General features: G+C 44.6%; 1 protein-coding gene across 1 annotated transcript in view; it reads right to left on the bottom strand.

The window, feature by feature from the left end:
- LOC121544558 (gamma-2-syntrophin-like) overlaps positions 1 to 24,774 on the bottom strand; it is a 58,114-nt gene that overhangs the window by 27,037 nt on the left and 6,303 nt on the right. Inside the window, exons 2-8 of the mRNA XM_041854505.2 lie at positions 22,345 to 22,396; positions 22,052 to 22,109; positions 19,790 to 19,833; positions 17,775 to 17,816; positions 16,451 to 16,538; positions 13,839 to 13,930; positions 9,902 to 10,029 (exon numbers count right to left, since the gene is read on the bottom strand). Coding sequence (XP_041710439.2) covers positions 9,902 to 10,029; positions 13,839 to 13,930; positions 16,451 to 16,538; positions 17,775 to 17,816; positions 19,790 to 19,833; positions 22,052 to 22,109; positions 22,345 to 22,396 — 504 coding nt within the window. The remainder of the gene's footprint in view (positions 1 to 9,901; positions 10,030 to 13,838; positions 13,931 to 16,450; positions 16,539 to 17,774; positions 17,817 to 19,789; positions 19,834 to 22,051; positions 22,110 to 22,344; positions 22,397 to 24,774) is intronic.

Raw genomic sequence — 24,774 nt, 5'->3', positions numbered from 1 at the left:
GTATTTAGTCAGCCACCAATTGTGCAGGTTCTCCCACTTAAAAAGATGAGAGAGACCTGTAATTTTCATCATAGGTACACGTCAACTATGACAGACAAATTAAGAAAAAATAATCCAGAAAATCACACTGTAGGATTTTTAATGAATTTATTTGCAAATTATGGTGGAAAATAAGTATTTGGTCACCTACAAACAAGCAAGATTTCTGGCTCTCACAGACCTGTAACTTCTTCTTTAAGAGGCTCCTCTGTCCTCCACTCGTTACCTGTATTAATAGCACCTGTTTGAACTTGTTATCAGTATAAAAGACACCTGTCCACAACCTCAAACAGTCACACTCCAAACTCCACTATGGCCAAGACCAAAGAGCTGTCAAAGGACACCAGAAACAAAATTGTATATCTGCACCAGGCTGGGAAGACTGAATCTGCAATAGGTGAGCAGCTTGGTTTGAAGAAATCAACTGTGGGAGCAATTATTAGGAAATGGAAGACATACAAGTCCACTGATAATCTCCCTCGATCTGGGGCTCCACGCAAGATCTCACCCCGTGGGGTCAAAATTATCACAAGAACGGTGAGCAAAAACCCCAGAACCACACAGGGGACCTAGTGAATGACCTGCATAGAGCTGGGACCAAAGTAACAAAGCCTACCATCAGTAACACACTACGCCGCCAGGGACTCAAATCCTGCAGTTCCAGACGTGTCCCCCTGCTTAAGCCAGTACATGTCCAGGCCCGTCTGAAGTTTGCTAGAGTGCATTTGGATGATCCAGAAGAGGATTGGGAGAATGTCATATGGTCAGATGAAACCAAAATATAACTTTTTGGTAAAAACTCAACTCGTCGTGTTTGGAGGACAAAGAATGCTGAGTTGCATCCAAAGAACACCATACCTACTGTGAAGCATGGGGGTGGAAACATCATGCTTTAGGGGCTGTTTTTCTGCAAAGGGACCAGGACGACTGATCCGTGTAAAGGAAAGAATGAATGGGGCCATGTATCGTGAGATTTTGAGTGAAAACCTCCTTCCATCAGCAAGGGCATTGAAGATGAAACGTGGCTGGGTCTTTCAGCATGACAATGATCCCAAACACACTGCCCGGGCAACGAAGGAGTGGCTTCGTAAGAAGCATTTCAAGGTCCTGGAGTGGCCTAGCCAGTCTCCAGATCTCAACCCCATAGAAAATCTTTGAGGGAGTTGAAAGTCCGTGTTGCCCAGCGACAGCCCCAAAACATCACTGCTCTAGAGGAGATCTGCATGGAGGAATGGGCCAAAATAGTGTGTGAAAACCTTGTGAAGACTTACAGAAAACGTTTGACCTGTGTCATTGCCAACAAAGGGTATATAACAAAGTATTGAGAAACTTTTGTTATTGACCAAATACTTATTTTCCACCATAATTTGCAAATAAATTCATAAAAAATCCTACAATGTGATTTTCTGGATTTTTTTTTCTCATTTTGTCTGTCATAGTTGACGTGTACCTATGATAAAAATTAAAGGCCTCTCTCATCTTTTTAAGTGGGAGAACTTGCACAATTGGTGGCTGACTAAATACTTTTTTTCCCCACTGTATGTGAGAATGCTTTTCATTGACTACAGCTCAGCGTTCAACACCATAGTGCCCAAAAAGCTCATCACTAAGCTAAGGACCCTGGGAATAAAAACCTCCCTCTGCAACCGGATCCTGGACTTCCTGACGGGCCGCCCCCAGGAGGTAAGGGTAGGTAACAACACATCTGTCACGCTGATCCTCAACACGGGGGCTCCTCAGGGGTGCATGCTCAGTCCCCTCCTCTAGGAGACAGACGCATTCTGTCTCCTAGAAATGAACGTACTTTGGTGCGAAAAGTGCAAATCAATCCCAGAACAACTGCAAAGGACCTTGTGAAGATGCTGGAGGAAACAGGTACAAAAGTATCTATATCCACAGTAAAACGAGTCCTATATCGACATATCCTGAAAGGCCGCTCAGCAAGGAAGAAGCCACTGCTCCCAAACCACCATAAAAAAGCCAGACTACGGTTTGCAACTGCACATGGGGACAAAGATCGTACTTTTTGGAGTAATGTCCTCTGGTCTGATGAAACAAAAATAGAACTGTTTGGCCATAATGACCATCGTTATGTTTGGAGGAAAAAGGGGATAGCTTGCAAGCCGAAGAACACCATTCCAACCGTAAAGCACGGGGGTGGCAGCATCATGCTGTGGGGGTGCTTTGCTGCAGGAGGGACTGGTGCACGTCACAAAATAGATGGCAAATTCTGACCCACTGGAATCGTGATACAGTGAATTATAAGTGAAATAATCTGTCTGTAAACAATTGTTGGAAAAATTACTTGTGTCATGCACAAAGTCGATGTCCTAACTGACTTGCCAAAACTATAGTTTGTTAACAAGACATTTGTGGAGTGGTTGAAAAACTAGTTTTAATGACTCCAACCTAAGTGTATGTAAACTTCCGACTTCAACTGTACATGTACATATTACTTCAATTACCTCGACTAACCGGTGCCCCCGCACATTGACTCTGTACCGGTACCCCCCTGTATATAGCCTGTATATTGACTCTGTACTGGTACCCCCTGTATATAGCCTGTATATTGACTCTGTACTGGTACCCCCTGTATATAGCCTGTATATTGACTCTGTACCGGTACCCCCTGTATATAGCCTGTATATTGACTCTGTACCGGTACCCCCTGTATCTAGCCTGTATATTGACTCTGTACCGGTAACCCCTGTATCTAGCCTGTATATTGACTCTGTACCGGTACCCCCTGTATATAGCCTGTATATTGACTCTGTACCGGTACCCCCTGTATATAGCCTGTATATTGACTCTGTACCGGTACCCCCTGTATATAGCCTGTATATTGACTCTGTACCGGTACCCCCTGTATATAGCCTGTATATTGACTCTGTACCGGTACCCCCTGTATATAGCCTGTATATTGACTCTGTACCGGTACTGTTATGATTTACCAGTATTAGAACCCAAATGCAGACAAGTACACCAAGCCAGAGAAGGTTTAACAGGTTTATTTAAAATGTTCAATAGTCCAGGTTTCCAATAATAGGGGAAGAGCAAGTCCAGGTTACAGGGAGGGTAACAGATCCAGGTCAGGGCAGGTGTGGTACCGTAATGTCCTAGTGTCCGTGGTGAGTCCAAAAGAGAGGTCCGGTAGTGGAGAGCAGGATGGTGGTGGCAGGAGTGAAGCGGAGGCAGGAGTCAGGTTCCAAATATATGGTCGTCTTGACTATGATCTGACGATGAGTGGTAAGTTTGACCGGGTCTTAAAGGCTGAGGTGATTATGGTGAATGAGCTGCAGCTGGAACCCTGACTCCCGCACACCAGACTTCACTCCTGCAATCAAGGACAGACAGAGGGGAGGGAGAGAGCAGAGAGAGAGCTACCTAGCAGCAGTAGGCCTAACAGTACCCCCCTCTACGGACGCCACCTGGCGGCCGACGGGTTTATCGGGATGTAACCTAGAAACTCTCGGACCAGAGCAGGATCCACAATGAAGCTCCTGGGCACCCAGGAACGTTCCTCAGGACCATAACCCTCCCAATCCACCAGGTACTGGAAACCCACGACCCGCGGCGAACATCCAGAAGTCGCCGGACAGTGTAGACCGGACCCCCCACCCATGATCCTGGGCGGAGGAGGGGACGAGAGGGCGGGCACAGAGGGCTAACCGACACAGGCTTAATCTGGGAAACATGAAAGGTGGAATGAACCCGTAGGGAGGCAGGAAGCTGTAGCTTAACCGCGCAGGGGTTAACAATAGACAGTATCTTGAACGGTCCTATAAAACGAGGCGCCATCTTCTTAGACTCCACCTTCAATGGAAGGTCCCGTGACTTCAGCCATACCTCTTGACCAGGAGAGTAACCGGGAGCCTGGGACCGGTGACGGTTGGCTTGCCTCTGCATGTACGCGAGCTCGGGACAGAGCTACCCTGGCCTTCCTCCAGACCTTGAAGCAGCGGCGCATGTGGGACTGCACCGAGGGTACCGCCAGTTCCCCTCTCTTGAGAAGGGAACAGGGGAGGTTGATAACCCAGAGCACACAGAAAAGGAGACAAACCAGAGGAAGCGTTAGTCAAGGTGTTATGAGCATATTCCACCCAGGGGAGCATGGAGCTCCATGACCCAGGGTTAGACCCTGTGACACAGCGAAGAGCGGTCTCCATCTCCTGGTTCGCTCTCTCGGCTTGCCCGTTGGTCTGGGGTGATATCCAGAGGACAGGCTGGATGTAATGCCCAAAGCTTTACAGAAAGCTTTCCACACCTGGGAGACAAACTGGGGACCCCTGTCAGAGACAATATCCGTGGGTAGACCATGAGAGCGGAACACATGTTCAACCAAAATATCAGCCGTCTCTCTGGCAGTGAGCAGTTTAGGTAGGGCCAAAAAATGAGCGAACTTAGAAAACGATCAATCACCGTAAGAATTACAGTCTTTCCAGACGAGGGGGGAAGTCCAGTGACAAAATCCATAGCGATATGCGACCAGGGCCGGCTGGGTATAGGTAGAGGTCGTAGATGACCAGCGCTGGCCTGGGTGGAGTTCTTATTTCGTGCACATACCGTACAAGCAGCAATGAAGGCTCGAGTGTCCGCCTCCATCGTGGCCCACCAGAACTTCCGTCGCACAAAGTCAAGGGTCCGCGAAACTCCAGGGTGACAGGTAAGGGGAGACGAGTGAGCCCACTGAAGTACCTGGGAGCGAAGCAGACTCAGGGACAAACATCCGGTTAGGAGGACCCCTCCCAGGGTCAGCTTGATGATGTTGAGCCTGTCTAACAATCCCCTCGATGTCACATGTGACGACCGCAATACTGCAGGTAGGAGGCAAAATGGGTTCAGGGTTACTACCAGTATCAACAGCCCGAATGAACACGAGACAGGGCGTCAGGCTTGACGTTGCGTGACCCAGGACGGTAAGACAGAGAAAAATTGAATCTCCCAAAAAATAGTGCCCACCTGGCTTGACGGGGGGTTGAGCTGCTTCGCTGACTGGAGGTAAGCCAGATTCTTATGATCCGTCCAAACGATGAAGGGTTGTTCCGCCCCCTCCAACCAATGTCGCCACTCCTCGAGAGCCAGCTTAACGGCGAGCAGTTCACGATTGCCAACATCATAATTCCTCTCTGCCTGAGAAAGTTTCCTTGAGAGAAAAGCACAGGGATGCAGTTTGTTATCTTCAGGAGAACGCTGTGACAACACCGCACCTACCCCAGTGTCGGATGCATCCACCTCCACGACAAACTGGCGGTCGGGGTCCGGCTGCATCAGAATGGGAGCCGAGCGGCGATGTTTCAGTTCTTCGAACGCTGATTCGGCCCCCTTCATTCCAAGCGAACGGTCGTGAGATGGAGGTGAGAGCGGTGAGTGGCGCCGCAATGCGGCTGTAGTCCTTGATGAACCTCCTATAGAAGTTCGCAAACCCCAGAAATCGTTGAAGTTGTTTGCGGGTAGAGGGGGCTGGCCAGTCCGTGACAGCAGAGATCTTAGCTGGGTCCATCCGCAACTCCCCCTGAGCGATGATGTAACCCAAAAGAGGTCTCAGACACATGAAATTCACATTTCTCCATCTTCACAAACAGTTTGTTCTCCAACAACCTTTGCAACACCTGGCGCACATGCAGTTCATGTTCCTGGGAGGACTCTGAGAAAATCAAGATATCATCCAGATAGACAAAAACAAACCGATTCAACATGTCCCGAAGGACATCATTGACTAGTGCCTGAAAAACAGCAGGGGCATTAGACAACCCAAAAGGCATAACCAGATACTCAAAATGTCCCAAGGGTGTGTTGAAGGCAGTCTTCCATTCATCACCTTTACGAATGCGCACCAGGTGATACGCATTTCGTAGATCCAGTTTCGTAAAGATGGTAGCACCATGAAGGAGGGGAAAAAGCAGAATTAATCAAAGGCAGAGAATACTTGTTCTTAATGGTGATGTTGTTAAGTCCACGGTAATCAATACAGGGTCTGAGGGTCTTATCCTTCTTAGCAACAAAAAAGAATCCCGCTCCTACAGGTGACGAGGAAGGACGCATAATACCTGCCGCCAAGGAGTCCCGAATGTAGTTCTCCATAGCCTCCGTCTCCGGCCGGGAGAGATTGTACAGGCGACTGCTGGGAAGCGGGGCTCCTGGCTGGAGGTCAATGGCACAGTCGTAAGGCCGGTGAGGAGGAAGAGAAGTAGCTCTGTGTTTGCAGAAAACGGATGCCAGGTCATGATACACGTCAGGAACATTAGAAAGATCCATGGACTCCAGTGGAGGTCGAGGCACAGTACTGGCAGGAGTCAGAGCAGAACACAAACAATTCACATGACAAAATGTGCTCCATGAAACAATTCTACCTGTCACCCAATCAATGTGTGGATTGTGTCTTATGAGCCAGGGGATACCAAGGACCAGAGGGGTCTGTGGGCAGTCGATAATATGGAATTGAATGTTCTCCTGATGATTTCCCGACACTCTAAGACAAACAGGAACAGTCTGATGGGTAATATGGGTCAACAATTGTCCATTCAGACCCTTAGCCTGCAGCGGACAGTCCATAGGAACAGTCTCCAAATCCATTTGTTGAGCCCACTCTCTATCCAAAAAGCTTTCGTCTGCACCAGAGTCAATCAGCGCACTAACAGAGAGATTCTGGAACTGCCACTGGAGGGATGCCTGGAGCAGAATGCGGGGAGAAGAGGAAGAATCCGCTGCTCGGCTCACCAAAACTTCTCCCATTAATGATGAGCCGGCCCTTTTTCCCCGGACGAACTGGGCAGGAAGGAACGAAATGACCAGCTTCTCCACAATACAGGCAGACCCGAGCCTGAATGCGACGTGCACGCTCCTCTGAGGACAACCGTGCACGACCCACCTCCATGGCTTCGGGTTCCAGTGCTCCTCGTATCGACTCGGGAAGACACGGCTTTCTCCGTAGGGAAGATGCGGGGAGGAGTTTGTTGATGACAGACAGGTTGCTTGGAACTAACACTCCTCTCCCGGCGGCGCTCCCAAATCCGATTATCCAACCTGATGGTGAGTGAAATAAGATTATCCAGCGTAGGCGATTCATCATATGACACCAATTCATCTTTTAAAGTCTCAGACAAAGCATTGATGAACACTCCTTGTAATGCCTCGTCATTCCAACCACTCACTGCTGCTAAAGTCCGAAACTCCACTGCCATCTCCGCCACACTGCGAGCCCCCTGCCGAAGAGAAAACAACCGTTTCGCAGCCTCCTTGCCTCGATGCGGGGTGGTCAAAAACCTTCCTCATCTCAGTGGTGAAGGCAACGTAAGCGTTGCAAATGTCCGACTGACTCTCCCAGACCGCGGATCCCCAGGCACGAGCGGAACCGCTAGTAGAGTTGATAAGGTAGGCAATACGGGCTCTTTCTGAGGCGTAGGTGAGGGGCTGTTGTTCAAACACTAACGAGCATTGAGTCAAAAAATCGCCACAGGTTCCCATGTTCCCGTCATAGCGCTCTGGAGCAGGAACAAAAGGCTCTCTGATCTGGGCTGAAGGGGTAGTAAGGGCAGACACTTGATTGGTGAGTAATTGAACCTGATTAAGCAGCACCTGACTGTCCTCAGCAATCGTCTTAAACAGGGTATCCAAGCTACTGTCTGCTGGGTTCATGATGGTCAGATCATACTGTTATGATTTACCAGTATTAGAACCCAAATGCAGACAAGTACACCAAGCCAGAGAAGGTTTAACAGGTTTATTTAAAATGTTCAATAGTCCAGGTTTCCAATAATAGGGGAAGAGCAAGTCCAGGTTACAGGGAGGGTAACAGATCCAGGTCAGGGCAGGTGTGGTACCGTAATGTCCTAGTGTCCGTGGTGAGTCCAAAGAGAGGTCCGGTAGTGGAGAGCAGGATGGTGGTGGCAGGAGTGAAGCGGAGGCAGGAGTCAGGTTCCAAATATATGGTCGTCTTGACTATGATCTGACGATGAGTGGTAAGTTTGACCGGGTCTTAAAGGCTGAGGTGATTATGGTGAATGAGCTGCAGCTGGAACCCTGACTCCCGCACACCAGACTTCACTCCTGCAATCAAGGACAGACAGAGGGGAGGGAGAGAGCAGAGAGAGAGCTACCTAGCAGCAGTAGGCCTAACAGGTACCCCCTGTATATAGCCTGTATATTGACTCTGTACCGGTACCCCCTGTATATAGCCTGTATATTGACTCTGTACCGGTACCCCCTGTATATAGCCTGTATATTGACTCTGTACCGTACCCCCTGTATATAGCCTGTATATTGACTCTGTACCGGTACCCCCTGTATATAGCCTGTATATTGACTTTGTACGGTACCCCCTGTATATAGCCTGTATATTGACTCTGTACCGGTACCCCCTGTATATAGCCTGTATATTGACTCTGTACCGTACCCCCTGTATATAGCCTGTATATTGACTCTGTACCGGTACCCCCTGTATATAGCCTGTATATTGACTCTGTACCGGTACCCCCTGTATATAGCCTGTATATTGACTCTGTACCGGTACCCCCTGTATATAGCCTGTATATTGACTCTGTACCGGTACCCCCTGTATATAGCCTGTATATTGACTCTGTGCCGGTACCCCCTGTATATAGCCTGTATATTGACTCTGTACCGGTACCCCCCTGTATATAGCCTGTATATTGACTCTGTACCGGTACCCCCTGTATATAGCCTGTATATTGACTCTGTACCGGTACCCCCTGTATATAGCCTGTATATTGACTTTGTACCGGTACCCCCCTGTATATAGCCTGTATATTGACTCTGTACGGTACCCCCTGTATATAGCCTGTATATTGACTCTGTACCGGTACCCCCTGTATATAGCCTGTATATTGACTCTGTACCGGTACCCCCTGTATATAGCCTGTATATTGACTCTGTACCGGTACCCCCTGTATATAGCCTGTATATTGACTCTGTACCGGTACCCCCTGTATATAGCCTGTATATTGACTCTGTGCAGTACCCCCTGTATATAGCCTGTATATTGACTCTGTACCGGTACCCCCTGTATATAGCCTGTATATTGACTCTGTGCCGGTACCCCCTGTATATAGCCTGTATATTGACTCTGTACCGTACCCCCTGTATATAGCCTGTATATTGACTCTGTACCGGTACCCCTGTATATAGCCTGTATATTGACTCTGTACCGGTACCCCCTGTATATAGCCTGTATATTGACTCTGTACCGGTACCCCCTGTATATAGCCTGTATATTGACTCTGTACCGGTACCCCCTGTATATAGCCTGTATATAGCCTCGCTACTGTTATTTTTACTGTTATTTTACTGCTTTTATTATTGACCTATTTATTGTTTACTTAACACATATTTCTCTTAAAACTGCATTGTTGGTTTGGTCTTGTAAGTAAGCATTTCACTGTAAGGTCAACACCTGTTGTATTCGGAGCATGTGACAAATAACATTTGATTTGATTTACATACACCCAATTTGTAAGTCGCTCTGGATAAGAGCGTCTGCTAAATGACGTAAATCTAAATGTACATGTAATTTGATTTGATTTGATTAGGGATCTAGAGGATTGCCATGTTATCTAGCAGAGGAAGGAATTAAAATAACATTTCCTGTTTTTCCTGTGTTCATTTGATATTGTTTATATCTCTAAAAGAACCAATTCAGTGTACTAAAGTTAAACCTTCCCATCCTTTCCTGGCTTCACCGTCTGGGCCCTGCAGCAGTGGTGACCTTTTAACACACTGCATGCCCGTGCATAGATATTGGAGGTAACAACCTTTCACCTAAATGAAATGTGCTAGCAAAACCAACAGCGGCGCTTGGTGAACTGTGCGCCTCAGAGGTGAATTTCATCACACAGGATTACCTTACCTTAATTTATCCGTTCCGGCTTTGTATCTGGAGACTCGGGCCATCAACAAGGGTAGGGACACTGCATCCAGCCAGCGCTTCTCATACTTTGGTTCATTAGCCGAGGGTGAGGAGGGCGAGGATGGAGCCTACATGGTACAGGTAAAGAAGAGAGTGAGGGTCTCTTCTCATTCACTGGCTTGGTCACTATGATCATTGTCCATTCGAAAACACAACAACAACGTCCTACTTTCAGTCCTTTTGCACTTGAAAGGATGATATCCTTGTTACTTCCTAGATACCGTACGCTATTCATTATTAGTGATCATTATGGTTACCTAGCGAGCACACCTTTTACTTACTGTGTCCTGGGATTTCACAATGGCATTTCTCTACAAGTCAATCGCAGCACCTGGGCACATATTCTTGCACAAATAATTTGCTTTGCCTCCCCTCTGAGCAAATCAAAGGCTATAACCAATTATGGCTACTTTTAAGAGCAAACGATTCTCCCTTTGTCAGTTTATGTAGAGACCAATGCTCAATAATTACACTTGACTTTCAAGTTGTGCTGCGCAACGGAGTGGTAAAGACGACAAGAAATGGAATACTATCTGCACGTCAACACGGATTAGAGTGACGAGGTATCAGTTTTCACCAAGGACCTGGGAAACAAGAGCTAAACTGCCACTCTTGTCCTTCATAGCATTCACTCTTCCATAGCTCGTGATATTTCTGAGACGACAAAAGACCAAAGCGCAATTATTTGGAGCATGTAAATGAATCAATAGGAAGCTGTCCTGGGGACAATGAAAGGAAAACACTGTCAATCATTTCAATGGCAACGCCACCTACAGGAGATGACAAGCTTAGAGAATTATAATCACCTGCAGGCAAGCAAACAAGAATGCTAAAGGAGGGGAAAATAGGGGGAAATATTGTCTGGGTTAAGCATGTTGTGTTAACTATGCAATTATGGAGCACTATGTTTTCCCACCAGCAGTGTCATCTACTCACTTCCAAAAGGGTTCCAAAAGGGTTCTTTGGCTGTCCCCATAGGAGAACCCTTTTTCATTCCAGGTAGAATCATTTTTGGTTCCAGGTAGAACCCTTTTGGTTCCAGGTAGAACCCTTTTGGGTTCCAGGTAGAACCCTCTGTGGAAAGGGTTCTACATGGAATCCAAATGAGTCCTACCTGGAACCAAAAAGGGATCTTCAAAGGGTTCTCTTATGGGGACATGAATCCTTTTTTGTACCTGCTTTAGTTGCAGAGAGAATCAGATCAATAAAGGCCACTTCACCGTGGGTTTCAGTTTCTAGTCTACATGGTGCAACGCTGTTCACTGCTATTTTATGTCATTCTGTAGAAGAAACCAAACAAACTAAAACATGACTGTCATTTCAGTCCTACTTTCTCACTATGAAAAACACTAGGATGCATAATCGATACTGCGTGGAAAAATACCATGAATAAAAACAAACGCTTTGAGAAAAATAAAACAAAATACACTGGTGTTAGCCTACTACTCTCCTGATAATGTATCATCTAATTTGACTGGAGCAGTTTGTTGTAGCTTGAAGCTTTTGCTATTGTATGTTTTTGACCTCATGAGGGTATTTTTTTGGTGAGGAAATTGGCCAGCTAATTGTGTTTGTCAGCCACCTGCCCTCTCAGCCTCAGAATTTCCTGTAGAGAACCCAGCCATCTGATCCATTATGAGAACCCAGCCATCTGATCCATTATGAGAACCCAGCCAGCTGATCCATTATGAGAACCCAACCAGCTGATCCATTATGAGAACCCAGCCAGCTGATCCATTATGAGAACCCAGCCAGCTGATCCATTATGAGAACCCAACCAGCTGATCCATTATGAGAACCCAGCCATCTGATCCATTATGAGAACCCAGCCAGCTGATCCATTATGAGAACCCAGCCAGCTGATCCATTATGATAACCCAACCAGCTGATCCATTATGAGAACCCAGCCATCTGATCCATTATGAGAACCCAGCCAGCTGATCCATTATGTCACAGTAAGTCAAACCTGACTTGTTTATGCATAGGTAAGCATGTGTCAGAGTATATTCTCCCAGAGTTTAAATGAACAGATGAATGCAGTGATAGTGCAGTGAATACAATGATAATGCAGTTAATACAGTGATACTGCAGTGATACTGCAGCGAATACAGTGATCACACTGATAATGCAGTTAATGCAGTGATATGCAGTTAATGCAGCGATAATGCTGCGAATACAGTGATCACACCGATAATGCAGTTAATACAGTGATAATGCAGTTAATGCAGTGAAAATGCAGTGATAGTGCAGTGAATACAATGATAATGCAGTTAATATAGTGATAGTGCAGTGATACTACATTTAATGCAGTGATACTGCAGCGAATACAGTGATAATGCAGTGATAATGCTGTGATAATGCAGTTGATAAAGTGATAATGCAGTGATAATGCTGTGCTACTGCAGTTTCTACAGTGATAGTGCAGTGATAATGCTGTGATACTGCAGTTAATACAGTGATAATGCAGTGATACTGCAGCGAATACAGTGATAATGCAATCCACAGAGCTCAGTGCTCCAGGGTTGACATTCTCTAGCTGTTCTGGAAGATGACAATAGACTGAATAGACACAGGGCAGATTTCCTCTAAAAAGGGGCCTTCTGACGTCCTGCCCGCTCATGCTAAATATTTCATGTTCAAAGACTATCAGGGAATTAAGTATTTTGAGAATTGAATCCGCTGCACTCATTCATAATAAAGCTTATGGTCAGTCAGGTATCCATACTGGAGATTACAATTTTGGTTTCAATCAGGTGTGAATATATAGATAGCCTTTGTAAGAAGGTCCATTTGCATGGCAGGAAATGTGCATGCTGGCAAAATATTATGCAGTGTTAAAGACCAGGAACATTCAAATCACTGTGAAGAATGTAGAATGGGAAACCACACACAATCTAGCTGCAAGACAAGGAACAATTGGCCAGTAAAAATGATCTGATTATGTGTTTCAGTAAACAGTGCATGTAGATTTACATTAAGATATTCAAGCAGCTAAATATTTGTGAAGCATTTACCAACAGTCTCGGTTTCAATACTACACTCTGTTTCCCCTACGCCATTAGATCACAGATGAGATCAAGATGTTGTTCAGGGAGACAGGTCTCAGGAGAGTGATGTTACTGTGAAAAGCTAAGGTAGTTGAAACTAGCTGACACCATCTGCTGCACCCACCTCACTTCAAACTCCTGCTTTTACCGTGGAAACCTCTGCAGCTGAGAAACATCCTGCTGTTACCGTGGAAACCTCTGCAGCTGAGAAACATCCTGCTTTTACCGTGGAAACCTCTGCAGCTGAGAAACATCCTGCTGTTACCGTGGAAACCTTTGCAGCTGAGAAACATCCTGCTTTTACCGTGGAAACCTCTGCAGCTGAGAAACATCCGCTAAATGGTGTGATTCACATGGGATCGCTGTAGCATGTAGGCTACCTATCCGCTCTGGGATTCCATATGAGGGGTCACAACAGTTTCCTGTACTCTAATGTAGTCCCTGTCATACCCACTAATACTACAGCATCTGGAGCTGTTATGAACAGGGGCGACAGTACTTCAGGGCTGAGGAAGGCAACGTCACTTTGCCATGCTAAGATCACTCTGACTAGCTGCCATCTACATCATTGGCTCACTGCCAAGTGATTATGGTTGTAGCAATGCTTTGTTTACTCCAAGCTTTATGCTTAAATCTTGCTATGGGGTCACTGTAGGATTCCTTACAACTGTCAACTTCCATCCTCGTCTCCTCTCCAGACATCAAATCCTCAAACCAGGTATTGGGAGATTTCTCAAATTGTCAGTTTGTATTAGTGTCACATTAATGCATGATACTGGAATCACAAGCACATTTAATGTAAGAAAAACATTTCATAAAGGTTTACTTACTGTGTTGCTAGAATTCCCATTTAAATGTAAACCACTGTCAAATAGAGGTGAAGAGACTCTGCTACTTTGATCAGCGGGTGGTACAGGGGAGCCTGAAAACCATGAGAGCAAATGTTATATTGTTGAAACATGAAATACTTCATGCGCTCAGCCTCAGAATCAACCTCAGAATCAGTCTCAACCTCAGAATTAGTCTCAGAATCAGTCTCAGAATCATTCTCAGCCTCAGAATCAGCCTCAGAATCAGGCTTTGTCTCAGAATCATTCTCAGCCTCAGAATCAGCCTTAGCCTCAGAATCAGTCTCAGCCTGAGAATCAGCTTCAGCCTCAGCCTCAGAATCAGGCTCAGCTTCAGCCTCAGCCTCAGAATCACCTTCATTGGCCAGGTTCATGTACATATACTTAGACAGAACATATAGACAGAATATATAGATACATAGAATATATATAGACAGAACATATAGACAGAATATATAGATACATAGAATATATATAGACAGAACATATAGACAGAATATATAGATACATAGAATATATATAGACAGAACATATAGACAGAATATATAGATATATAGAATATATATAGACAGAACATATAGACAGAATATATAGATACATAGAATGTATAGACGATAAACATAGTATACAGTATAGAGACAGCATTGTTGCCGCAATCCACAAGTTCACTAACAAAAACAAAAAACACATAAGCAGCAACCAAACACCACGACTGGCTCTCTGGGCACCTCAGGTATCAGAACACCACGACTGGCTCTCTGGGCACCTCAGGTATCAGAACACCACGACTGGCTCTCTGGGCACCTCAGGTATCAGAACACCACGACTGGCTCTCTGGGCACCTCAGGTATCAGAACACCACGACTGGCTCTCTGGGCACCACAGGTATCAGAACACCACGACTGGCTCTCTGGGCACCACAGGTATCAGAACACCACGACTGGCTCTCTGGGCACCACAGGTATCAGAACACCACGACTGGCTCTCTGGGCACCTCAGGTATCAGAACACCATGACTGGCTCTCTGGGCACCACAGGTATCAGAACACCACGACTGGCTCTCTGGGCACCTCAGGTATCAGAACACCATGACTGGCTCTCTGGGCACCACAGGTATCAGAACACCACGACTGGCTCTCTGGGCACCACAGGTATCAGAACACCACGACTGGCTCTCTGGGCACCACAGGTATCAGAACACCACGACTGGCTCTCTGGGCACCACAGGTATCAGAACACCACGACTGGCTCTCTGGGCACCACAGGTATCAGAACACCACGACTGGCTCTCTGGGCACCACAGGTATCAGAACACCACGACTGGCTCTCTGGGCACCACAGGTATCAGAACACCACGACTGGCTCTCTGGGCACCTCAGGTATCAGAACACCACGACTGGCTCTCTGGGCACCACAGGTATCAGAACACCACGACTGGCTCTCTGGGCACCTCAGGTATCAGAACACCACGACTGGCTCTCTGGGCACCACAGGTATCAGAACACCACGACTGGCTCTCTGGGGACCACAGGTATCAGAACACCACGACTGGCTCTCTGGGCACCACAGGTATCAGAACACCACGACTGGCTCTCTGGGGACCTCAGGTATCAGAACACCACGACTGGCTCTCTGGGCACCACAGGTATCAGAACACCACGACTGGCTCTCTGGGCACCACAGGTATCAGAACACCACGACTGGCTCTCTGGGCACCACAGGTATCAGAACACCACGACTGGCTCTCTGGGCACCACAGGTATCAGAACACCACGACTGGCTCTCTGGGGACCACAGGTATCAGAACACCACGACTGGCTCTCTGGGCACCACAGGTATCAGAACACCACGACTGGCTCTCTGGGGACCACAGGTATCAGAACACCACGACTGGCTCTCTGGGGACCACAGGTATCAGAACACCTTGGCCAGTCAGTAGAGAATCTAAAGAGGGCCTTGTGCAAGTATGTCTTGTCAAAAGCATTGGGTCCCTAGCCTGGGACCCGGACCATGTGGTGCATTAGCACAGCGAAGAATACCACTAGGTCTAATGGAGCTCTACTTCCTCTCTCTCATCCAACCAATCAGCATCAAGCTCCACCGCTTCATTGTTGACTCATCAAGCCGACAACTTCAAAGATCCATTTCCAGACTCAATAAGTCTGCTAGGATTCTGGACACAAGCTATTGGGTGCCAACCTTCTTATCAAATTGGTAAAAACAGACCAAAAACATTGAACGTAAGAGCAGATTACACCAGTCTGTTGCATGACATTCACTTCATTCTGTCTCCTGCATGCTGTAGAGGCCAGGCAGGGAGGCCAACAGAGACAAATGCAAGTCTTTGATATGATATTAGCTTGGCATTGAAGCCCTAGCCTTTTGTTTACAGCAACCCTGAGTTAGATCAGCCGCCACTGTAAGACAAAGGAAGCCTAATGAGCATGGGTTGAGTCATAAAACGACCAGATGACAGTCAAACAACTGACAGTTTCACTTGAGCTTCCCTCTCCATTTTTGAATGCATAGTTACAGTAACAGTATATGGCATGGCACATGGTAATGGTAATGCTACTTCCACTCAGAACTCTTACCCAATGGGAGCTTTAAAAAAGATGGAACTTCCCTGAGGTACCGAACAGTGATGGTGACTTCCTCACCGGCATTCCGCAGGAGATGAACCTGCGGGAGGGAGGGAGGGGGAGAGAGAGAGAGAGAGAGAGAGAGAGAGAGAGAGAGAGAGAGAGAGAGAGAGAGAGAGAGAGAGAGAGAGAGACAGAGAGAGAGACATAGAGAGACATATAGAGAGTGTGAGAGAGAGAGAGAGAGAGAGAGAGAGAGAGAGAGAGAGAGAGAGACATAGAGAGACATATAGAGAGAGAGAGAGAGAGAGAGAGAGAGAGAGAGAGAGAGAGAGAGAGAGAGAGAGAGAGCTTATCATCTCAGATGAATAAAATAGCAAGCCACGAGTACATGTAGCTGTACAGCACTTAAGCAGACGCGATGCAACACTTGAGCAGAATACAGAATATGCAATCAGCAGTTAAGCCCTGTCTGAAGTGATGTCACTTCAGTAATCACATACAGTACTATAACTTCAAATATAGCCTTTCATTTGCTGGTGAGAAGCTAGCAAAATACAAGCCAACAATATAAAGTAATTACCCTCTCAATGTCTGAGATCACACAAACCCATTATCTGATTTATAGGGTATTTGCACTTGATGTGGCACAGACAGAGCCAAGTCAAGAAATAAGGTATTTTTTTTGCAGTAGGCCTACAAATATACAAATGGTCATGCTTATTTTCAGATTTGTATCCAAATGAAAGCCTTTCCTTTCCAACTACCCAACTGCTATATTCTACTTCTTCCCAACAGCATCAGTTGTTCCCCTTGTTGCTATAGCCTGTGACTACTGAGACAGCTTGGCTTTATACGCTTTCCATTTTTCAAAGTGAATTGCTCATGACGTCTTTGACGTTCTGGAGGTGAATAGAAGAGAACAGCTGTTTGGAGCTAGACAGAGACCGAGAGACCGAGAGAGAGAGAGAGAGAGAGAGAGAGAGAGAGAGAGAGAGAGAGAGAGAGAGAGAGAGAGAGAGAGAGAGAGAGAGACATAGAGAGAGTGAGAGAGAGAGAGAGAGAGAGAGAGAGAGAGAGAATCACTGATTGCTCTCCTAAACTCGGAGACTCAAGTTCTGTGCAGCCGTTGTCTAATGAATCTACTCTAAATCGATTTTTCACAGACTAGAAAACAAAACAAACTAAATTAGTCTCCTGTATGAAATGACAGAGCTCCGCTCGCTTGACGAAGCATGTCTCAGCTTTGGGCAATCACAGGGAATGATTTTTCTTTCAAATCTGGGAAAAGATTACGTGACAATGTCTACGCAGCAGCTAATTAAATTATACTCACAACTTCTTCATGACTACAATGTTCGACATTAATGCCATTGATCTAAACAGAGTAAAGGAGAAAGTATGAAGCACAGTTAGCAAACAACACCCTCATTTAAAAGTGTCATTGTAAATATTGTTCAGTAATCTACAACCATGTGTAGAATCTCATGAGAGAACATACAGTGCATACCTATAGCAGAAAAGTAATCTGAATAAATATACACTTTTGTTTATCGGTTGGTTCTATCATTAAATTAAAATACAGTGGGGAAAAAAAGTATTTAGTCAGCCACCAATTGTGCAAGTTCTCCCACTTAAAAAGATGAGAGAGGCCTGTAATTTTCATCATAGGTACACGTCAACTATGACAGATAAAATTAGAAAAAAAATTCCAGAAAATCACATTGTAGGATTTTTAATGAATTTATTGGCATATGATGGTGGAAAATAAGTATTTGGTCAATAACAAAAGTTTCTCAATACTTTGTTATATACCCTTTGTTGGCAATGACACAGGTCAAACGTTTTCTGTAAGTCTTCACAAGGTTTTCACACACTGTTGCTGGTATTTTGGCCCATTCCTCCATGCAGATCTCCCTCTAGAGCAGTGATGTTTTGGGGCTGTCGCTGGGCAACACAGACTTTCAACTCCCTCCAAAGATTTTCTATGGGGTTGAGATCTGGAGACTGGCTAGGCCACTCCAGGACCTTGAAATGCTTCTTACGAAGCCACTCCTTCGTTGCCCGGGCGGTGTGTTTGGGATCATTGTCATGCTGAAAGACCCAGCCACGTTTCATCTTCAATGCCCTTGCTGATGGAAGGAGGGTTTCACTCAAAATCTCACGATACATGGCCCCATTCATTCTTTCCTTTACACGGATCAGTCGTCCTGGTCCCTTTGCAGAAAAACAGCCCCAAAGCATGATGTTTCCAACCCCATGCTTCACAGTAGGTATGGTGTTCTTTGGCTGCAACTCAGCATTCTTTGTCCTCCAAACATGACGAGTTGAGTTTTACCAAAAGTTATATTTTGGTTTCATCTGACCATATGACATTCTCCCAATCCTCTTCTGGATCATCCAAATGCACTTCAGACGGGCCTGGACATGTACTGGCTTAAGCAGGGGACACGTCTCGCACTGCAGGATTTGAGTCCCCTGGCGGCGTAGTGTGTTACTGATGGTTGGCTTTGTTACTTTGGTCCCAGCTCTCAGCAGGTCATTCACTAGGTCCCCCGTGTGGTTCTGGGATTTTTGCTCACCGTTCTTGTGATCATTTTGACCCCACGGGGGTGAGATCTTGCATGGAGCCCCAGATCGAGGGAGATTATCAGTGGTCTTGTATGTCTTCCATTTCCTAATAATTTCCCCCACAGTTGATTTCTTCAAACCAAGCTGCTTACCTGTTGCAGATTCAGTCTTCCCAGCCTGGTGCAGGTCTACAATTTTGTTTTTGGTGTCCTTTGACAGCTCTTTGGTCTTGGCCATTGTGAAGTTTGGAGTGTGACTGTTTGAGGTTGTGGACAGGTGTCTTTATACTGATAACAAGTTCAAACAGGTGCCATTAATACAGGTAACGAGTGGAGGACAGAGGAGCCTCTTAAAGAAGAAGTTACAGGTCTGTGAGAGCCAGAAATCTTGCTTGTTTGTAGGTGACCAAATACTTATTTTCCCACCATAATTTGCAAATAAATTCATTAAAAATCCTACAATGGGATTTTCTGGATTTTTTTCTCAATTTGTCTGTCATAGTTGACGTGTACCTACGATGATAAAATTACAGGCCTCTCTCATCTTTTTAAGTGGGAGAACTTGCACAATTGGTGGCTGACTAAATACTTTTTTGCCCCACTGTATGTCCATATGTCAAAGTATTTTGTAGCAGTGTCAAATAGCGTCTTTTGAAATTACAACTCCCACTCCAATGGAATAGGGCAGATCAATTAAAAATTCAAAGAGCATATCTCTCTGTCTCTCGCCTCTGACCTCAGGCAGCTTTGACAGATCAAAGTTAAGAGCCAGTGCACTAACCTGTAACATAGCGTCCCCAACAAATAGCTTCCCAGTTTGGTCTGCTGCAGGCGCCGATCGTTGAGTGTCAAAGGTTAATGAAAACATTAGAAAATAATTACTAATTTCTTTCATGATGGAAATAGCAATCAATGTTCCTGTCTACTTCATCTCCACTGACACCACAGAGCTCTCAGGAACACAGGAAACCATGAAATTGGAACTAATATCTCATTTGCAGCTGCGATTTACAAAACAATGAAACTTCTTAACTGGTGAAAAGATTTCCATGTCTCTCTGAAGAAGGATGTTAACTTTCCTCTCTGGGTAATTAAAGACATGTTCCTCTCTGGGTTATAAGAGGCATGTTCCTCTCTGGGTTATTAGAGGCAGGATGTTAACTTCCTCTCTGGGTTATTAGAGGAAGGATGTTAACTTCCTCTCTGGGTTATTAGAGGCATGATGTTAACTTCCTCTCTGGGTTATTAGAGGCATGATGTTAACTTCCTCTCTGGGTTATTAGAGGCATGATGTTAACTTCCTCTCTGGGTTATTAGAGGCATGATGTTAACTTCCTCTCTGGGTTATTAGAGGCATGATGTTAACTTCCTCTCTGGGTTATTAGAGGCATGATGTTAACTTCCTCTCTGGGTTATTAGAGGCAGGATGTTAACTTCCTCTCTGGGTTATTAGAGGCATGATGTTAACTTCCTCTCTGGGTTATTAGAGGCATGATGTTAACTTCCTCTCTGGGTTATTAGAGGCATGATGTTAACTTCCTCTCTGGGTTATTAGAGGCATGATGTTAACTTCCTCTCTGGGTTATTAGAGGAAGGATGTTAACTTCCTCTCTGGGTTATTAGAGGCATGATGTTAACTTCCTCTCTGGGTTATTAGAGGCAGGATGTTAACTTCCTCTCTGGGTTATTAGAGGCATGATGTTAACTTCCTCTCTGGGTTATTAGAGGCATGATGTTAACTTCCTCTCTGGGTTATTAGAGGCATGATGTTAACTTCCTCTCTGGGTTATTAGAGGCATGATGTTAACTTCCTCTCTGGGTTATTAGAGGCATGATGTTAACTTCCTCTCTGGGTTATTAGAGGCATGATGTTAACTTCCTCTCTGGGTTATTAGAGGCATGATGTTAACTTCCTCTCTGGGTTATTAGAGGCATGATGTTAACTTCCTCTCTGGGTTATTAGAGGAAGGATGTTAACTTTCCTCTCTGGGTTATTAGAGGCATGATGTTAACTTCCTCTCTGGGTTATTAGAGGCAGGATGTTAACTTCCTCTCTGGGTTATTAGAGGCATGATGTTAACTTCCTCTCTGGGTTATTAGAGGCATGATGTTAACTTCCTCTCTGGGTTATTAGAGGCATGATGTTAACTTCCTCTCTGGGTTATTAGAGGCATGATGTTAACTTCCTCTCTGGGTTATTAGAGGCATGATGTTAGCTTCCTCTCTGGGTTATTAGAGGCATGATGTTAACTTCCTCTCTGGGTTATTAGAGGCATGATGTTAACTTCCTCTCTGGGTTATTAGAGGCATGATGTTAACTTCCTCTCTGGGTTATTAGAGGCATGATGTTAACTTCCTCTCTGGGTTATAAGAGGCATGATGTTAACTTTCCTCTCTGGGTTATAAGAGGCATGATGTTAACTTCCTCTCTGGGTTATTAGAGGCATGATGTTAACTTCCTGTCTGGGTTATTAGAGGCATGATGTTAACTTTCCTCTCTGGGTTATTAGAGGCATGATGTTAACTTCCTCTCTGGGTTATTAGAGGCATGATGTTAACTTCCTCTCTGGGTTATTAGAGGCATGATGTTAACTTCCTCTCTGGGTCATTAGAGGCATGTTTTCATGCTTTCACTGCCAGAAAGGGGGGGTGTTCGAACAGCTAAGTTGAAACAGAATGTGTCTAGTTTCTATTCATTACAATTAAACCATTGCTTTATAACTCATTAGCAGATGTCCATCTACAGCTGAGCAACTGGTTTAGTAGTCATACAGTAACTACATGACATAAAGGCAACGGAACCTAAAATGTTGTACATTGATATCCTTCATAACAGTAGTGTAAATGTTAGATGTTTCAGTCCACATCACTGAGCGATGTTTCAGTCCACATCACTGGCAGATGTTTCAGTCCACATCACTGGCAGATGTTTCAGTCCACATCACTGGCAGATGTTTCAGTCCACATCACTGGGAGATGTTTCAGTCCACATCACTGGCAGATGTTTCAGTCCACATCACTGGGAGAAACATTCAATACTTACCTACTTGATCTTTAAACATCTTTGAAATGACCACAGGCACTTTATGCTCAGCGCCTCCCTGAGAGTTACAAGAGAAAGGTAATTATTAATCACAAAAGTGTAAGATTTATATAAACCTAGGGAAAATATTTCAGCTTTTATGCACCAAACAACCAAGCAGATCATCAACGTTTCATTCCACAGAGAATTGTACCTTGATCTAGCAGACACAGGAACCTCCTCATCTATTACATGTATGACTGACATGGATTCAGTAGCCTTTATATTTGTATTGATGAAAATGTAACACTTACTTTGATGCTTAGACCCAGACCTCCAGCTGCCTGTCTTCGGAGTACGACAGTTCTGTGCTTTAAAAAATGGGAATTGACCTTGGTAAAATAATATAGAAATGTTGAAACAAGGTTGGAGTGTAACACTGTTGTGCTAATCTTCCAGGTGATAGCCTTTACTATCAAAACCATAATATTGAAAGATACAGCATGCCTCCATAGAAAAACATAAAGAAGGCAGTAACAACTTCTTATCAGGGGCGGACTGGGACAAGAATTTGGCCCTGGCACTTTATCCACACCAGCCCACAACACTGCGCACGCCGCCAACTCCCACCGGATACCATTTTTATGTCTTTGTGTCCAGTATCAAGGAAGTTAGCAGTAGTTTAGAATGCTAGTAGATACCCATATACTTCCAGTCATTGTGCTAACGCTAGTTAGCATTGGCTGGCAAAACTACCTCTAACTTCCTTCATACTGGACACAGAGACATACAAAATGGTATCCACGAGTTCATCTGACTCTGTGGAAGTAGATAAAGGGCCTCGTTGTCAAACTCACAAAGTACCCCTTTAATTACTATTACACGGCGTCACTGGTTCCAATAACTTTTACATCCAATTGTGTACTATGTCATCAATTTCGTATGATATGTTACGTCCTGCAAAAAAATATGATAAATGATATGATATGTTACAAATCCAATTCGTACGAATCCAACTTTAAGACGTGTAATAAATAGAATACTGAGGTATTCAAGAAACAACTTGTTTCATCTAACATCCAAGCAGAAATGCATGATTCAAGATATTTTGATGTTGCAAACTTATACAGTGATTGTCATGAATTGTGGTTCATGGTTGCTATATTTTACTGTCAAAATAGGACTTCCAGAATTTCCAGATTTTTTTTGTTGTACAATAGTTATGAATTACATACACTACCGTTCAAAAGTTTGGGGTCACTTAGAAATGTCCTTGATTTCCATGAAAACATACATGAAATGAGTTTGAATAGGAAATATAGCAAAATAATGGGCCTCTGTACGCCTATGTAGATATTCCATAGAAAATCTGCCGTTTCCAGCTGCAATAGCCATTTACAACATTAACAATGTCTACACTGTATCTCTGATCAATTTGATGTCATTTTAATGGACAAAAAAATGGCTTTTCTTTAGAAAACAAGGACATTTCTAAGTGACCCCAAACTATTGATTGGTAGTGTACATCTACACTACCAGTCAAAAGTTTGGAAACACCTACTCATTCATTGTAGAATAATAGTGAAGACATCAAAACTATGAAATAACACATATGGAATCATGTAGTGACCAAAAAACTGTTAAACTAATTCTTAAAATAACCCATGAAGCTGGTTGAGAGAATGCCAAGACTGTGCAAAGCTGTCATCAAAGCAAAGGGTGGCTATTTGAAGAATCTCAAATATAAAATATATTTGTTTAACACTTTTTTGGTTACTACATGATTCCATATGTGCCATTTCATATTTTGATGTCTTCACTATTATTCTACAATGTAATAAATAGTACAAATAAAGAAAAACCCTTGAATGAGTAGGTGTGTCCAAACTTTTGACTGGTAGTGTATAAATATACAGTGCATCCGGAAAGTATTCAGACCCCTTCCCTTTTTCCACATTGTGTTACATTACAGCCTTATTCTAAAATTGATTAAATAAAAAAATCGTTGAAGCACCTTTGGCAGCGATCACAGCCTTAAATATTTGTGATGCTAGAAGCACATCTTCATTCTCCCATTCCTCTCTGCAGATTTTTATTTTTATTTTATTTCACCTTTATTTAACCAGGTAAGCCAGTTGAGAACAGGTTCTCATTTACAACTGCGACCTGGCCAAGATAAAGCAAAGTAGTGCAATAAAAACAACACAGAGTTACATATGGGGTAAAAAAAACATAAAGTCAGAAATACAACAGAAAATATATATACAGTGTGTGCAAATGTAGCAAGTTATGGAGGTAAGGCAATAAATAGGCTATAGTGCAGAATAATTACAATAGTATTAACACTGGAATGCTAGATGTGCAAGAGATTATGTGCAAATAGAGATACTGGGGTGCAAAAGAGCAAATTAAATAACAATATAGGGATGAGGTAGTTGGGTGGGCTAATTTCAGATGGGCTGTGTACAGGTGCAGTGATCGGTAAGGTGCTCTGACAACTGATGCTTAAAGTTATTGGGGGAGATAAGAGTCTCCAGCTTCAGAGATTTTTGCAATTCGTTCCAGTCATTGGCAGCAGAGAACTGGAAGGAATGGCGGCCAAAGGAGGTGTTGGCTTTGGGAATGACCAGTGAGATATACCTGCTGGAGCGCAGACTGCGGGTGGGTGCTGCTATGGTGACCAATGAGCTAAGATAAGGCGGGGATTTGCCTAGCAGTGATTTATAGATGGCCTGGAGCCAGTG

The sequence above is a fragment of the Coregonus clupeaformis genome, chromosome 29 (assembly GCF_020615455.1).
Source record: "Coregonus clupeaformis isolate EN_2021a chromosome 29, ASM2061545v1, whole genome shotgun sequence".
Lineage (NCBI taxonomy): Eukaryota > Metazoa > Chordata > Actinopteri > Salmoniformes > Salmonidae > Coregonus > Coregonus clupeaformis.
Note: the sequence above shows the minus strand (reverse complement) of the source record. Positions and strands in the feature narration are given on the sequence as shown.